Consider the following 17,337-nt stretch of genomic DNA (forward strand, 5'->3'; position numbering starts at 1 on the left):
GAAAGCAAAAATTTAACAAACAGTGCTGACATATTACAGATACTTTGATGAATGGTATTTATCTGATTTTAATAATTATCATGTAATAAACAGGCCTGTATTCAAAACAATTAGAAAACTTCCAAAACAGGTGAGTCTGAAAATACCTTATGATTCCAGAAAGCAAGACAGTCTCCAAGTGACTATAGTTAGAACATTACTTCCTTTTCATGTAAAGAGCAAACTATTCAACAAAGCGTTTATATATTCTGTGCTCAGAAACCACAAAGAGGCTGTAGAGCAGTATTTCAGCTGGCTATAAGATGCATTGCAGGGTTTGCCAGGGACACAGAAACTCCCAAAAGTTACCTGCTTTGGGCAGTTAGATGGAAGATACATCAACCTCCGGGGGAGTATTAAAATTAGTTAATGAACTGAAATAAGAGCTCTTACCATCTGGCCAAGGATTAGTATGGCTCAAAGGCTGTTACGTGTCTGGAAGAAGGTTTTAGAATTTGATAGGGCTGCATCAAATATACTAAGGTATTTTCTTGGGCTAGAATGTGGCTCAGTGGTAGAGCACTTGACTAGCATGTGTAAGGCCCTGGGTTTGATTCCCCATATGCAAGAAACAAAAGCCCAAAATAAACACACTAAGGTATTCTTTCTTCATCTCAATTTGAATTCCTACTAAGTAAAGGATGGTCATGGGATTATTTCTTTACTGAGAAATCCACTGAACCACTAGAACACAGTCCATCACAAACTCTTAACTTTGTAAGCAAAGAAGCTGGGCAGAAGGGATAATCAGAAAACTAGTATCAAAAATGTTAAAAATAAAAAACAGGGACTGGAACTGTGCCTCTAGTGGTAGAACACCTGCCTAATAAACCATGAGGCCCTGTGTTCAAACCCAGTACCATCCAAAAAACAACAAAAACTCAATTAATTAAAATCGGTATCCTGGTCTGTCTCATACACACTAGAATGGCTACTATCAAAAACAAAACAAAGGGCAGTGTGGTGGTACATAATTGTAATCTCAGTGCTTGGGAGGCTGAGGCCAAGTTCCAGGCAAGCCTGGTCTACATAGTAAGACCCTGTACCAAAAAGTAAAAAATAGGGGCTGGTGTTGTGGCTTAAGTAGTATAGTGCCTGCCTAGCAAGCCTGAGGCCCTGAGTTCAAAATAAATAAAACCAAAACAAAACATCTAGAAAACAACAAGTGCAGGCAAGCAAGTGGAGAAATCTGGAACCCTTGTACAGGGTTGGTAAGAATATAAAATGATGTAGCCTCTCCACAAACAAGCTTGGTACTTCCTCAAAAGATTAAAAATAATTCCTGTATGATCCAGCAATTCCACTTCTGGGTATATAGCAGAAAGAATTCAAAGCAGGAACCTGAACAGGTTTTTATAGACCCATGTTCATGGTTCAGGTTTTTATAGACCCATATTCACTATTATTCATAATAGTGGAAAGGTGGAAACAAACTAAGAGTCTATCAGCTGATGAGAGGATAAACAAAATGTAGCACACATGCAGTGGAGAACTATTCATCTTTAAAAAGAAAGGAAATCCTGACACATGCCACAACATGGATGAATCTTAAGAGCATTACGCTAAGTTAAAAAAAAAGGCAGTCACAAAAGACAACATTATGGTAATCAGTCCTGGAATTCACAGAAACAGACAGGAGAGTGATGGATGCCAAGGGAGGAAAGTAGGGAATTATTGATCAATGGGTATAAGGTTTTATTTTTATAAGACAAAGAGTGCAGTGGTTCACACCTATAATCCTAGCTACTCAGTAGGTGTACATCAGGAGAATCACAGTTTGAGGGCAGACCAGGCAAAAACTTAGCAAGAGCCCATTTCAACCAATAAAAACTGGGTGTGGTGGTACTCGCCTGTCATCTCAGCTACACAGGAAGCAAAAATAGAGGATTGGTCCAGGGCAACTTGCACAAATATGAGAACTTATTTGAAAAATAACTAAAGTGGAAAGGGCTGGGGGTCTGTCTAGCAGGCATAAGGTCCTAAGTTTGAAACCCAGTACCCGCCAACTTCCTTAAAAAAATAAAAAGAGTTCTGGAGACAGTGGTAGCAACTGCCAACATTGTGAATGAACTACACTTGAAAATGTTAAGACAGTAATTTATGTTAGGTTTATTTTAACCCAATTTCTTGGTGTGTCTATATTCATACTAAAATGTGACTCAGAGAAACATTTACTTGAAGATACATGTGTGTGCCTGCAATACACATTATTTGTTAAAAGAAAATAGTTATTAAGCACCAGCTAGGTTCCAGGCTACACAAGGCTCTAAGTGACAAAAGGTCAGAGCTCATGAACTTAAAACGAGGGTCATTTCTCCTCACTAACAAATAACTAATCACTACAGTAAAGCACTACAAAGAACAAGATAGGACAACAAGAAAGAATAAAAGAGGGTCAGAGACGCAGGCAATTTTTTAAGTTCAATACTCCATCCCAGTTATAATTTTAATTAATAAGAATGCATTTTAAATGTGTCAAAGGACTTAAAAACTCTAAAAGTTCAATAGCAAAGTCTTATGTAAGGTTAACTGGCTAATATCCACCCTCTGAGTTCTCTAAACCTAACTGGGGAACAAAGATTACCTGTACCAAAAGGAATTCTCTGGGAAGAGTTAACCTCCAATGATTTTTAAAAACAACTGACAGGGTAATTTAAATTATCTTTATTAAAATTAAGTGTTAAATAATTAGTAGGCACCTAAAATCTGCCCTCCAATCTTTTCGTCAGTACTTGTTTTCCCTTTAACCACACCACATATTAAACATTTAAGTTCTTACTAAGAAACTCATTATTGGGTCTGAAGAAATGGTGGTAGATAAGCTATAAAACCAAAAATGTGGATATCCTTACATTTATTATTCTCAGCTGTTACAAAGTACTTATCAATCTCCTACTTACTATGTCCTAAGTCAAAGGTCACTAATATCCACAGAAAGAAGACAAATTTCAATAATACTTTGTATTTCCTATAGGATATCTAAAAGACTTTCCTAAATATATACAGTTCACCTAAGACTCTGGTTCCATGGCAGTGCAGTGCTACCTGGGAAAATTTAATTGGGTGTTTTCTTGCAGGTGGTTCATATTAAATCATGAAAACAGTCAAAATGAAGTCTTTTTAAAAAAAATTGTTTATACATTTATTTATATATGTATACATTGTTGGGCCATCTCTCCCCCCTGCTTCTGCCCCTTTTCTCTTCCCCCAACCCCCTTCTCTTCCAGGCAGAACCTAGTTTGTCCTCATCTCCAATTTTGTTGAAGAGAAAACATAAGAGATGATAAGAAAGACATAGCATTTTTGCTAGCTTGAGATAAAGATAGCTATACGGAGAGATTCCTAGCATTGCTTCCATGCACATGTGTATTGCAACCTGAATTGGTTCCTCTCTACCAGACCTCTTCACTACTGCCTGGTCACCTTCCCATAATGACCTCTGTCAGTTTATGATTACTTTATTATCTCCTCTACACTGGGCACATCAAACACTTTCAAGTTTTAGGTTTCCTTTCCTTTTGAACACAGTCTTAAATTACTATCCAGAGCTACTCCCAAACACATACACAGACATATAAACATGGAGATGTATGCACAAGCTCTCTTGCCCTCAGTTGTAATACTTACAGTCAACATTGGAGTTGTCAACAGGCCCCACGCAAAGAATTCAAGGAAGATGACGACAGCAGCGTGATAAACTCTTGGCCGGCCAAAGCCTTGTAGCTAAAAAGAAAGAAAGCTAGTTGAAAAATAGTAGAGATATAAGAAACTCACTGTCTTAAAATGCTACAGAAAAATATAAAATAAATTTTGGACCAAAATATTAGATGAATGGAAAAAGAACTTCTTTCAGGGCAATGTCTTTTTACCAATCTCCCATTTTAAACAGTGAAACTCAGAATACAGAAAAAAGTTTGGAGTGAATTGCCCCATTTCTTCAACAAAGAAATGGTATGGGTAAGGAGGGGGGGGGTGAAAACTACATAGTATGTAGATTAAAAGAAATTTAAGAACTATTAACCAAAGCAACAAGTAATCTTTAAGTTTTGACTAAAACTAAGTGGAAAAATGGTAACTTTGACATGATCACAGAATGTGAAAATGGGAGGGGGCATTAGATGACAGTAGAGTTATACTCATTGTGACGTATAAGTTATATCAAATAGTAAGAACGGATAATAAAATGAAGCAGAAGTAGGAGCAGCAGCAGATGAAGAGAGAAGGGTGCAAAGTGGTAGTTAATGAAGATGAATGAGCAGCACATGGAAGGGGGAGTTACGTTCTTCTGTCCATATGTAAAAACCTCTATCATAAAACAAAACAAAACAAAACAAAACAAAAAACCCTCCATCATAGATTGCTTTTTAAGTTGGGAAGACCAATGACAAAGATACTACTTATAAAAAATTCTTGCAAATATGGGTTTAACTTAGGCTTTATATAATTTATCATTTCTCTGGCATTCCTTCAAAACTGGCACTCATATAATACACCACTGTTTAGAAACTAACATTCCCTGTTTTTGGCCCTTCATCTACAGGAAAAGAAGCAAGAACATTTGATCTCAGGAAACTGAAATTTATACTTAGCAGTACTTTAATAAATGTCAATAAAATAATCGCTACTGTAATGCTGGGAAAATGGTACTGGCATTGCAAAGACACATAAAATATCAACTTAAAAAACTGGGTATAAATTGTGAACTGGAAATCAGAGTATGTATCAATTTGATTCATTTATAGCTAACCTCAAAGTGTCAACAAAGGATTACTGAGATAACTACTCAGCATCACCTTTGTGTAAAGAAATTTCAAAGCAATTTATTTTCAATATAAGCTATACAAAATATAGAACACTAAGTTACAAAAACTGCATATACATATGAATACTTAAGTTCTAGAGCAATGGGCAAATTTTTAACTGCTAAATAGTATTCAATTAAGTACTAAGAAAGAAAAAAAAAAAACTAACAATTTCCTATTTGAGTGAAAAATCCTACAGGTATCCAAACCATATTGCAAACCAATTGATTCCACCATGCCTGGGTCATTCATTGAGATGGGGGATCGTGCTAACTTTTTGCCTGGGCCAGCTCAAAATGCAATCCTCCTGATCTCTACCTCCCATGCAGCTGGTACTACAGGCATAAGTCAATGTACCCCCCTAACAAACATCTCCTCTGAAATACATACATTCTTTACTCTCACCTCTGGATAAATTACTTTAATTGAACTGCCATAACAAACATAAATCTGCCTTCATTCAATTTCTTCCTGCGCTCCTGGTGGCCAGTACATCCCAAACGTTTTTTCTTTGAATTAGCTGAACTATTAGAAAGACTATAAAAAATTAACCTTTCTGGGGGGCAGGGTTGAACTCAGGGTCTACACCTTAAGTTCTGGGGCTTCAACTCAGGGCTTTCACCTTGAGCCACTCCACCAGCCCAATTTTTTGTGACAGGGTTTTTTGAGATGGGGTCTTGCAAACTATTTGCCTCAGGCTGGCTCAGAACTGTGACCCTCCTAATTTCTGCCTCCTGAGTAGCTAGGATTACAGGCATGAGCCACCACACCTGGTCAACTATTTTTATTGAGCCTGATCCATGGCAGCCTCTCTAGGTCAATTGTCTCTTCAGTCCATTTTTGTCTTTTCATAAATCAGTACAGAATGTCTTCAGACATCCCAATTCCAAGAAGCAGAGGATGAAGACTGTGTGACAATGTCACTGCCACCTTTTCTACTGATCACCGCAATGGCCTCCACCCTGTCTTAACTCCTTTTCCCCTCAATCTCTGTTGACAATACACTCTGATCTTTCTGAAAATACAAATCTCACCCAACATAGCTGAGGAAGACTGCAAAAATTAAGCTATGTATGAGTTCCTCCCATCTCTGTTGCACATTTTCACAATAAAACTTTGCTGCCAATTCCATCACAAGGTGAAGTCTTGGTCCTGGGATACAGTACAGTGGTAGAATGTGTGCTTAGCATGAGTGAAGTCCTGGCTTGATCCCCAGCACCACAAAAAAAAAAAAAAAAAAAAAAAAAAAGGAAGAAAAGGAGGAGGTCTATTTTTCTGCTTCCCTAGATCTGGGATGGCTCAACAACTTGTTCTAACCAACAGAAGTGACAGGGGAAGTGACAACACAGGCTTGTGAACCTAGACCTCTTGTACTTAAAGACCACCATGTGGAGAAATCTCTTCTAGCCAGGAGGCTGAGGGCAAACGAGGTTCTTCCTATTAAGGCCTACTGACCAACCAGTTTAAAGAGCCACCACCAACTGCCAGACACAGGATATCAAGCCTGAAGATGACTAACTTCCGAACTGCAGAAGCTCCATCCGAATTCCATCCAAACTGCCACCCCCCAAAACTGTTATCAATAGTACTGATTTAAGCCACTAAGTTTTAGGGTAGCAATTATTAACTGATACAAACCTTCCCCTTTGCCTTTGTTACAAAGATGAAACTCTTTCAAGACTTTTTATGAGGTCCCTTTTGCAGCTCTCACATCTCATCTCTCACCACATTGCAAATCAATAAAACATTTGGAAGCCAGGTGTAATCCTAGTTATTTGGGAGGCTGAGACCAGGAGGATCGAGGTTCTAGGCCAGCCCAGGCAAATGGCTCACAACACCCCTTCTCCAAAATAATGAGAACAAAATGAACTGCAAGTTCAAGCCGTAGAGAAGAGTGCCTGCTTTGCAAGCACAAAGCCCGAGTTCAAATTCCAAGCCTGTCAAAAAAAATTGAGATGAAAGAATATATTCTTTTTCATAAAAACTTCATTTTTCTATTATCTTTATTTTATTTTAATGAGTAGATGTATGACGGACATTTATGGTGAGAAAAGGCAACAATTATTTTGAGATACATTTTGAAGGACAGACTTAAAAAACACAAACAGTTCCCAGTGTCAGTGGTGCTAGGGGAGGGTGGGAGGAAGGTGTCACCTGACTTCATATATAAGCATGTAGAGCGTGCTACTACATGAATGAGCCTTGGGAACATTATCCTAAGCAATATAAGCCAGTTACAAAAAGACAAGTACTATGTGGTTCCACTTACATGAGCTATCTGAAGTAGTCAAACTCATGGGAACAGAAAGAAGGGTGGTGGCCAGGGGCTGAGGGAAAGGCTGCTGCTGCTTGAAGGGGAAAAAAGAAGTTGCTTAATGGATAGCTTCAGTTCTGCAAGGTGAAAAAGTCCTGGAGATTGGTTGCGCGACAATGTGAAAGAGCTTAACACCTCTGAATCACATATTTAAAAATGGTTAAAAGGGTAAATTTTGTGTTATGTGCATTTCGCCACAATTTTAAACACACACGAGCCATATATCTAAGTCATGTTATAGACCTCAAAAAGAGCATTCTCCTCCTTTATCTTTCTTAAAAGCAGCTGACATCAAAGGAAAGGAAGTTGCTGTGATAAATGATGATGAGACATCCACTTTGATTAAGAGCCCCCTGGTTTTGAACATAAACCCCAAACAGAAAGACCCAGAGCAGCTGCAGCTTTATACTTGTGTACAGCAGCTGGGTGCTCCAGGGTACAAGCTGCATCTGTTTTAACCTGATGAAGGTTTCTCCAGCTTCCTGGAGCTGCCAGGTGAATAAAAGCCACAGTCCCTAGCACTTCATGTAGAAGACTGTTCCTATACTACTCATGATTAGTAACAGTAAGCACTGAAAATCTGTAACTGAGGAAATATTATTGCTAGAGAAGAAAAACCTCAGGTAAGAGAAAGAAAGAAAAGGCATCCAAACTGGAAAGTAACTTAAACTGCCCGTTTGCAGGCATGATCATATATATAGAAAACATAAAATACGCCACCAAAACAACTGTTAGAATGAACAGACTCAATAAAGTGGCAAGATACAATGTCAACACACAAATATCTGTAGTGCTTCCATACATGAACAACAAACTATCAGAAAAAGAAATCCCATTCAAAACAGAGGTACAAAATATCCAGAATACCAAAAACCTCCTACAATTCAAATACTGAAAGAAAAACAAACAAACAAAACAAACCTCACAACCAAATCAAAAAAGGAGTAAAGGACTTAAAGAGATATGCCCAAGGAGAAATATAGATTTTATAATTGTTTTGATATGGAGACAAGGATGGGGTGGAGTCTCACTACCTTCCTCAGGCTGGCCTTAAACTCCTGGGCTCAAGTGATACTCCTGCCTCAGCCTCCCAAATAGCTGGGACTACATGCTCATGCCATGTGCCAGCTAAGAGAAACACAAATGGCCAATAAAGTACATGAAAAGATGCTTAACCTAAGTAATCATTAGGGAAATATAGATGAAAACATAATGTCATACCACTTCACACTGATTATGACAGCTCATAGTTGTGCTATGACAGAATACCTGAGACTGGGTAATTTATAAAGAATACAAATATTCTTCAATTCTGGAGGCTGGAAGTCCAACAGCAAGCTGTTGGCATTTGGTAAAGGCCTTCTTACTACATCTTCACATGGCAGGGGCTGAGGACATGACTCAAGTGGTAGAGTACCTGCTTAGCAAGCTCAAGGCCCTGAGTTCAAAACCCAGTACAGCCCAAAAGGAGGGGGGCATCTTCACATGGCAGAAGGGCAAGAGAGTGAACCCACTCCCACAAACCCATTTTATACAGGCATTTATTTGTTCACAATGGCAGAGCCCTCCTGACTTTAACACCTTCCCAAAGGCCCCCAGTTTCCAACACCATTGCCTTGGAGATTAAGTTTCCAACACATAAATTTTGGAAGCCATATTCAGACCACAGCATTTATGATCAAAAAACAAAAACAAAAACAAAAGCTGGGTATGGTAGCACATACCTGTAATTCCACACTCAGAACACTAGGGCAAGAGGATCACAATTTCCAGGCCAGGCTAGGCTACACAGCAAGATCCAATTTCAAAACCAGGCACTGGTAGCTCACACCTGTAATCCTAGCTACTTGGGAGGATGAGATTGGGAGGACCACAATTGGAGCCTAGCACAGGCAAATAATTAGCAAGACCCCATCTCCAAAATAATCAGAGTAAAATGGACTGGAGGTGTGGCTCAAGCAGTAGAGCATCTGCTTATGAAACCCTAAGTTCAAACTCTAGTCCCACCAAAAAAAGAAAAAGATCTCAAAAAAAGAAAAAAAAATCAGAAAATAAAAGTGCTAGCAAGGATGTGGAAAAATTAGAATGGTTGTAGAATAAAAAATTGTACAGCAGCCGTGGGAAAAAGTGGCAGTTCCTGAAAAAAATTAAACATATAATTACCAGATGATACAGCAACGTCACTTCTGGATATATTCCCCAAAGAATGTAGGAACTTGAACAGAGTGTTAGACACCCACATTTACAGTGGCATTATTCACAATAACCCAAATGTAGAAAGCAACCTGAGCGTCCACTGACGGGTGAACGGACAGAGGAAACGTGACATATACATCGATGGAGCGTTACTCATCCTTAAAAGGAAATTCTGACATGTTATCACATGATGAACCCTGAAGAAACCAAGCTAAGTGAAACACAGCACTCACAAAAAAGGCACTAGGTACACGAGGTACCTAGAGTAATCAACTTCCGAGACATGACAAGTGCAATAATGACAAGCTGGGTGATTACTGTTTAATAGCTACAGTGTACAATGGTGTGAATTTATTTAGTACCACTGCACTACACACTTAAAATGGTTAAAATGTGACTTTTATGTTATGTACATTTACCACAATAAATATAAGCAACTCAAAACAGATCACAGACCTAGAAATAAAATGAAAAACTAGAAACTTCCAGAAGATAATAGGGCAAAGGAAGATAGGTGTGGTGGCTCATGCTTACAGTCCCAGCTATTCGGAAGGTGGGAGTAGGAGGATCAAGGTCTGAGTCCGGGCAATAACTGGAGACACTTTGCTTGCCAAGGTCCTGAGTTCATGCCTCAGTACTGCCAAAAAAGAAAGAAAAGAGGAAAGGAAAGAAGGGAAAGGCAAAAAGGAAGGAAGGAAGGGAAAAGAAAAGACAGAAATCTGCAAAGGTCCTGGGGGTGTAGTGTGGAAAAGATGTGGGTACTAGGGTTCACTTTAGGGAGACAGAAATGATCTGGAATTAGATTATTATATTGTGAATATACTCAAAACAATAAAATTACATACTTTTTATGGCATGTGAATACACCCCAATTAAAAAAAAAAAACATAGTGGGGGAAAAAAAAAGAGAAGAGATTCTTTTTCTGCTTCTGGATGTTGTTAAGTGTGTGAAGACTAACCCGTGGCAGCCATCTTGAGACAAAAAAAACACTGGAAATGAAAAGACCCTGGGCACTTAATGCTAAATCAAGGACCAATCCTAAGACTGTCCTATCTCAGCGTTCTTATTAAATTAGATCATAACCCCTCCCCAAAACTGCTCAAAAAGGGGAGAGGATAGGATCCAAATAGGTTCCTCACCCAAAGATGATAATACTGATGGCAGATATGTTCAACATGTCATTGCCATTTAAAATGCAAATTAAGAGTAATGTGATTGCTGAATGGCTCTTACATGCACACTGCTAAGTAAAAGAACCAAGTCTAGACTAGTGTGTGATAATATTAATATGACATTCTGGAAAAGGCAAAACTACAGAGATGGTAAGCATATTAGTAGTTGCTAGGAGTTTTGGAGCAGGGTTAAAACAGGTGGAGTCCAAGAGATTTTTTTTTAGGCTGTGAAACAGATCTGCATACCAAAATGACACTATGTTTCTCGAAATCAACAGGACTTCTCAGACCCTTCACATGCTAATTCCTAAAATACATTTAGAAGCAATAGTTCCCACAGTTCCTGTTTTTTTATCTCCGAGTAAGAAGACTGCTGTGGGGTGGACTTGGTGTCCTCAAGTCCTGCATGGACAGAGGTGAGTTCTGAGGAGGTGATGGAGGGAGCAGGCAGTCAGAGGGCCATCTGTGACATGAAGGAAGTTGGGGTGAGCAGTCAGGGGACAGGTATCTCCATTTTCCAGCCTACAGGCTGTGGTGTGTTTTACAGATAGCGCAAGGGGGTGAGTCTCTATGTCTGGTGTAAATGAGTTTGTCACTGAGCTCCCCACGGAGGGATGCCACTGGAGGGGTTGTGTCCTAGAGGGAGATGGCTCCACAGATTCATATGACAGGCTGGTTAATATAAGCCTGAGTCTGATTGGACCAAAGCCTAACTTGTAACTTGGACAAAATAATGTACTCCGTGTGCCTGAACTCCTTATCTACAAACTGGAGATAAAAATTACCAGAACTTATAGGTGAGGAAATTAAACAAATGAGTCTGTGGCCTGCAAAATTCAGAGATGAAAAGTACAAGATTTTGGGACCCTGGCTTTCTCGTGTGATACAAGCAATTTGGAAAGTGTGGGTGATGACAGTGTCAAGTTCATGGATGGTTTTGAAGATTAAAGTAGATAAATCTAATCCATGGATTTATCCCTTAGCAATTATGAGGATTTCCAGAACTCCAGGGATATCTCACTTGCTTGTCAGGGGATCCTGCTCCATCTTTCTTAGGCAAAGAAATGGCGGAGTAGTGAGTGGGGAACTGGGGCCTTTGGATGCCCATGGCATTTCCTCTAGGCTAAATTAAAGGACTCTGCTTTTCCTTCTTTCTTTGAGGACTTAGGATGGGGAGAAAGACACTGGTGGTTCAGAGCCAGTCCAGGCAAATAGTTCACGAGATGCTATCTCAAAAATATCCATCATAAAAAAAGGGCTGCTCAAGTGGTAGAGCACCCACCTGGCAAGCGTCAGACCCTGAGTTCAAACCCAGCACTGCCAAACAAACAAACAAAAAAATTCGACTAATCCACGTGGCCTCAGAGAAAAGAACTCCATCTCAAGTGGATTAGGTTTGAAACACTGCTGCCTTTCCCTGGCTTTGTTCCAAATTGCAGTTAACTTGGAATAACTCACTGAAATTTTGAACTTCAAGTTTCCAATAAAAATAAAGAAAAAACCCAGGTTAAGGAATCCAGAATGGAATACAGAATGTGACAAAAAGGAAAGAAAACAATTATATTAAAATCCATAAAATAACCTCATAAAAGGGGGTGGTGGAAGCACCAAGTAATCTGAAGAATAAATGGAGTCTGTAGGCTGAAGCACCATGCTGTAGTCAACAAACTTGTTCCCCAGAGGGACTCGGGGTAACAATTATGAAACCACTACACCTGTTTACTGGAGTCAAACAAGTAAGTAAATGGACGCTAATGGTGACAGGCAGTTTTCTCACTGCTGGAGAGTGGAAGATACAAAGAACTAACGAAACTCAGTTTGAATGGCCCATGTGATAACAGATTAGAGCTGGAGACACCCTTGTGAAGGCTTTTGTAGCTTGACATAGATGGTCACATCTTGAAATATTCCTAATTATGTGTATTATACACACAAATATTTCCTTACTCTGTCAGCTAAGAGAGCCTAAAAGCATTGATACCCCCCAAAACTCAACAGCAATAAGCACATCTAGCATGAGGTCTTGGTTTCAAGTATAATTCTCCAACAAAATGGACTAGGGTTCCTTAGAGAAATGGCTAATTCTGAGACTGGGACAAAAACCATACATAAGGAGCCCAGAGAATCATGTAGTGCCAGAATATAAGTGCTACTCAAAGCGGGCAAGGGGTAGTCTACATGTCAAAAAGCTCTCAAGGGCCAAAGCTTGACCAAAAATTTCTTTTTGGCAGTAGTGGGCATTGGACTCAGGGTCTTCTACTTGCTAGGCAGATGCCCTCCTACTTGAGCTCACTGACAGCCTCCCCTTTTTTTGCTTAATTCTTTCTGGATAAGGTCTTAAGCGTTTGTTTTTCCCAGGGCTGGCCTCAGCTGGTCTCCTACGGTCTCCTACCAATGTCTCCCGTGTAGCATGGATTACAGATACACATCACCACACCTGGCTTATTTGATAAGCTTGAGTCTTACTAATATTTTGCCCAAGCGGGCTTGGAACCACGATCCTCCCGATTTCTACCTACTGAGTAGGTGGCATGTTCCACCATACTCAGCTTATTGGAACCAAAAAAATTTTTTTGGCAGTTTGAACCCAGGGCCTCTTGAGACATGCCTCTAGCCCTTTTTATTTTGTTTGCTTTTTCAGATAGGGTCTCTAGTTTTTGCCTGGGCTGACCTTTGACTATGTCCTTCTACCTCTACCTCCCAAGTAACTGGGATTACATATTTGAGCCACCATGCCTGGCCCCAAAGTTTGAACAATTTCAGCAAAACCCAAAATGTAAAACATCCCAGACTACTGATAAAATGACTAAATAAGTAAACATAAAGAAGAACAGACAAATCTATTTATATGGGGCCATTACAAATAATTTATGTAGACCCTCTGGCCTAAGGAAGTGGAGTATAACTTCTTGTTCCAAGTGTGGGCTGCACACAGTTATTTCCTTCCAAAGAACAGCAAATGGGGTGGGGGTGGGGGGATAACTTTATAGTAGAGAAGCTTGACCAACTACATCAGCATATGATCAAAGTTAGCACCAACAATGAAATGTACCACTGATGATGTAATGAAAGCCTCTGTAGGACTCTTCCTCCAAACCCACAGTCCCATTCTAATGAGAAAAAGAATTCCAACTGAAGAACCTTCTATGAAATACCTGAAAAACTGTCAAAACTGTCAGGGTCATCAAAAACAAGGAAAGTCTGAAATTGTCAAGGTATGAAAGCTAAATGTAATGTAGTAGAGACTGGACTTTTACTATTGAGTCTTATAGAGAAGTTGGAATATGAATAAACAGAATACAAAGAGATATTCAGCATGATAACTGACATGGCTCACATTCCCTGACTTCTGTAAGCACTGTCACATCCCGGCAGCTTCTGTCTCCTTAAGCCCGTATGCTCCTCTTATACTGCACACACTTCTGGAAGGCACAATCTAATGGTGTTTCTCTAAACATACTCTGAGCTCAGCATATAATAGGCGTAACAGCAGTAAAAGATGACTGGCTGTGGTGCCCAGGAGATACTTGCCAACCCATTCCCAGTGCTGTTCAGATTTCCCAACTGTGTAGTGATGCTGCTGTGGTCACCTTCTTAGGAGGCTGGAGAGTTCCCAAGATCCAGCCAACTCAGCCAAGAGGATTCCATGACTGAAGACAGGAATGAGCCACATGGCCTAATTACGGCAATCAGACAATGAAAGCAAACATGTGGAAGGGCTTCTGGATGTTTCTTCACTATTCAAGGGACAACATAACAAAACATTACTGCTTCCAGTTTGGGAGCATTGTTGTGTTAAGGATGATACCTAGTATTGCTCAGTCATCTTGAGCCCACCAGGGGCCAATCCTGAAGATCAAAAGCCAGCACATGTCCCACTGCTCCGGAGGCAGAGGCAGGAGGATTGCAGTTAGACGTCAGTCTGGACAAAAAGTTAGCGGGATCCTATCTCAAAAACAAGCCTGGTATGGTGTGGTGGAGCATGCCTGTGGTCCTAGCTACTCAGAAGGCAGAGGTAGGAGATCATGGCTCAAGGCCAGTCTGAGATCTTATCTGGAAATCAACTCAACCGGCCCCCTCCCCCCAAAATAGAAAAAAAACACAAAGAATGGCAGCACAGCTCAAGTTACAAAGTGACCTGAGTTCAATCCCCAGCAGTGTGTAGGGCATGCGAGGGTGGTGGGGGGGAGGGGCAGCAGCACACCAGGAAATGCAACAAATAAGAATATAATGTGTCCAGGACCTTGGTGACACCACTAAGCTGTTGAGCTCAGCTCACTATTCTGAGAGTTCCTACTATGTGCAGTAACAAATCCCCTCATTCTCAAACATACCATGTACAAGCATTTTGCACAATGACAACCTATTAAAAATGATGTATTTGGGGTCTGGGGGAAGTTGCTCAAGTGGAGGAGTAAAGTGTGAAGCCCTGAGTTAAATCCCCGGTGGAGGGTGGGGGGAGAAAAATGAAATAGTTGAGCTTGGTTTTTATAAATAAGTAGGGAACCAAGAATATAACTGCAAAAATTGCTGGCGCTCTTGCACTTCTAATAGTTAAAAATATATTCTAATTGTTGAAAACTGAACTCCACAGTCGAAAAAGCTGCCCCAAGATTCAGTCATTTCTGCACTACTACTGAAGCTACATATGAGAAGTATATTTTTCTTTGAGCTATCAGTATTTTAATAATTCACACATTTACTACTTTTTGCCTCATATCATCCATATCTATCTGGCTAAAAAAATGCTCTTCACACACAAAAGTGTGTCTGAAAACTTTTTAATATAAACACAACATAAAGAACATAAATGGTTCTAAAAACCCAAACCAATGATTATACCTGAAGCCTTTTTTCTTCTTCCTACTTAATAAGACTACTGAAATAAAAGAAGGAAAAACCATTTTACTGGTTATCTTTCCAGATGAATTAACTTTTCTACAACAATTTTCTCAGCACTATATTAAAATAGTTGAATGAATGACATGTCTGTCACATTGGGGCAGACTAAGCATTCATTAAATACTTTTAAAATAACCACTTTTCACAACTTTTCAAATTAACAATTTACCAACCACTACTTAAGCAACTTAAGCAAACCAAGATGTCAAGAATTATTTCTATAAATATTTTTTGTCTCTGCCAGGCCATGTGGCTCACACCTGTAATCCTAGTTACTTGGGAGGCAGAGATCAGGAGGATCTCTGAGGTTTGAGGCCAGCCCAATAAAACAGTTCGTAAGACCCTATCTCAAAAATATCAAACGCAAAAAAGGTCTGGCAGAGTGACTCAAGCAGTAGGTGCCTGCTTAGCAAGTATAAAGCCTTGAGTCCAAACCCCAGTACTGCCAAAAAAAAAAAAAAAAAATTCTATCTCTACCAACATTCTTTCACAATAAAAATATTCACCTGGAAGTGAATATTCAGCACATATTTGTTGAATTCTACTTAGTATAAGAGAGACGCAGAGGAATGGGAGGATATGATGGTTAGCAACAGAAGAAATGGTTCCTGCTCGCATTTCATGGACTGTACCATTATAAATGGAAATACACATGTGATGAACAGTGACACAGACTAGCAGAAAATTATGCAAGCCACTGAGCAGTGTGCAGGCAAAGTTAACCTGGAACGGTAGTAGTAACAGACATCATGCCAGGCCCTAATTGAAACACATCATATTTACTGTCACTTTATCCTCACTACAACCTTTTGAGATAGGAACTGTTATTATCCCCATTTGACAGATGACCAACCTCAGATGCAGAGAGTTTAACTAACATGCCCAATTCATACAATGTCTGAGCTGGCATTCCACCATGACGGTCACGCAGTTCAGAGTGTGCACCATTATCCATCACAGTATGTCACTTTTCTTATGGAGCCAGATTCTCCACAATAGAGTTAGCATATACATATGCAGGCATCTCCACTGCAGCAACCTGATTAGGAGGCGACATGGTGACCTGAGCAGTTCAGATGAACGAGGGCACCTGGCTTTTCTCAATCAGATCATCTGCTGTCTGCTGGAAAAAGATAAGATTGGAAGCCATTCCCAATTGTCCTACACATGATCCCAACCCAAAGATCAAAGAACACAGCCAACACCAGCAACTTGCCAGTACAGAAGCAAAAGGACAGTCACTTTCCCTAACATGTCTAGCTGTTCCTCCTCCCTGCCACAGTCTGCACTCATCTACAGGGTGGCCAAGGCTACAGGACAGACAATATGGCCACTTCAGTTAGAGAATGAATTAGCTGCTTGTCATGAGATGGGAATTTTTTTTAAGGGGGAAATGGCAGTGTCATTATCAGTCCTAGACAAAAAAATTATAGTTCTTTTAAAGTAAAATCTAGATAAGATGCTTTACTTGGGGGGGGGGGTTAATAATAAAGCGATCTTTATGTAATCTTAACTTAAAAATAAAGGAAATAACTCTTACTATAATGTAATCTTTCAGTTCAGTTGAAGATCTTGAGATATAGATCAACTTCTAAGAAAAGTTATAATCTTCCTTTAGGCAGTATAAGGTATCCTAAGAGTAGTCAGAATGGGGCTATAGTTAACAGAATGTACCAGCAACTGCATATACACTCTTCAACACTGAAAATACGAAAACCGCCACTGTGAAAGATCAATAACAAGTACAGGTTGAGAATCCCTAATCTGAAATGCTTGGGACTGTTACCTTTCCATTACTGTGACAAAACACCTAAGACAACCAATTGAAAATGAAGAAGGGTTTATTTTTGATCATAGTTTTAGAGGAGGTTTCAGTCCATGGTCAGATGGCCTGTTGCTTTGTGGCCTGTG

General features: G+C 39.7%; 1 protein-coding gene across 3 annotated transcripts in view; it reads right to left on the bottom strand.

Moving 5' to 3' along the window:
• Mfsd14b (major facilitator superfamily domain containing 14B) overlaps positions 1 to 17,337 on the bottom strand; it is a 70,060-nt gene that overhangs the window by 37,879 nt on the left and 14,844 nt on the right. For all 3 annotated transcript variants that reach the window (XM_074052441.1, XM_074052443.1, XM_074052442.1), the window contains exon 2: positions 3,667 to 3,762. In XM_074052441.1, coding sequence (XP_073908542.1) covers positions 3,667 to 3,762 — 96 coding nt within the window. The remainder of the gene's footprint in view (positions 1 to 3,666; positions 3,763 to 17,337) is intronic.

This window comes from Castor canadensis, chromosome 13 (assembly GCF_047511655.1).
Source record: "Castor canadensis chromosome 13, mCasCan1.hap1v2, whole genome shotgun sequence".
NCBI classification, from domain to species: Eukaryota; Metazoa; Chordata; class Mammalia; order Rodentia; family Castoridae; genus Castor; species Castor canadensis.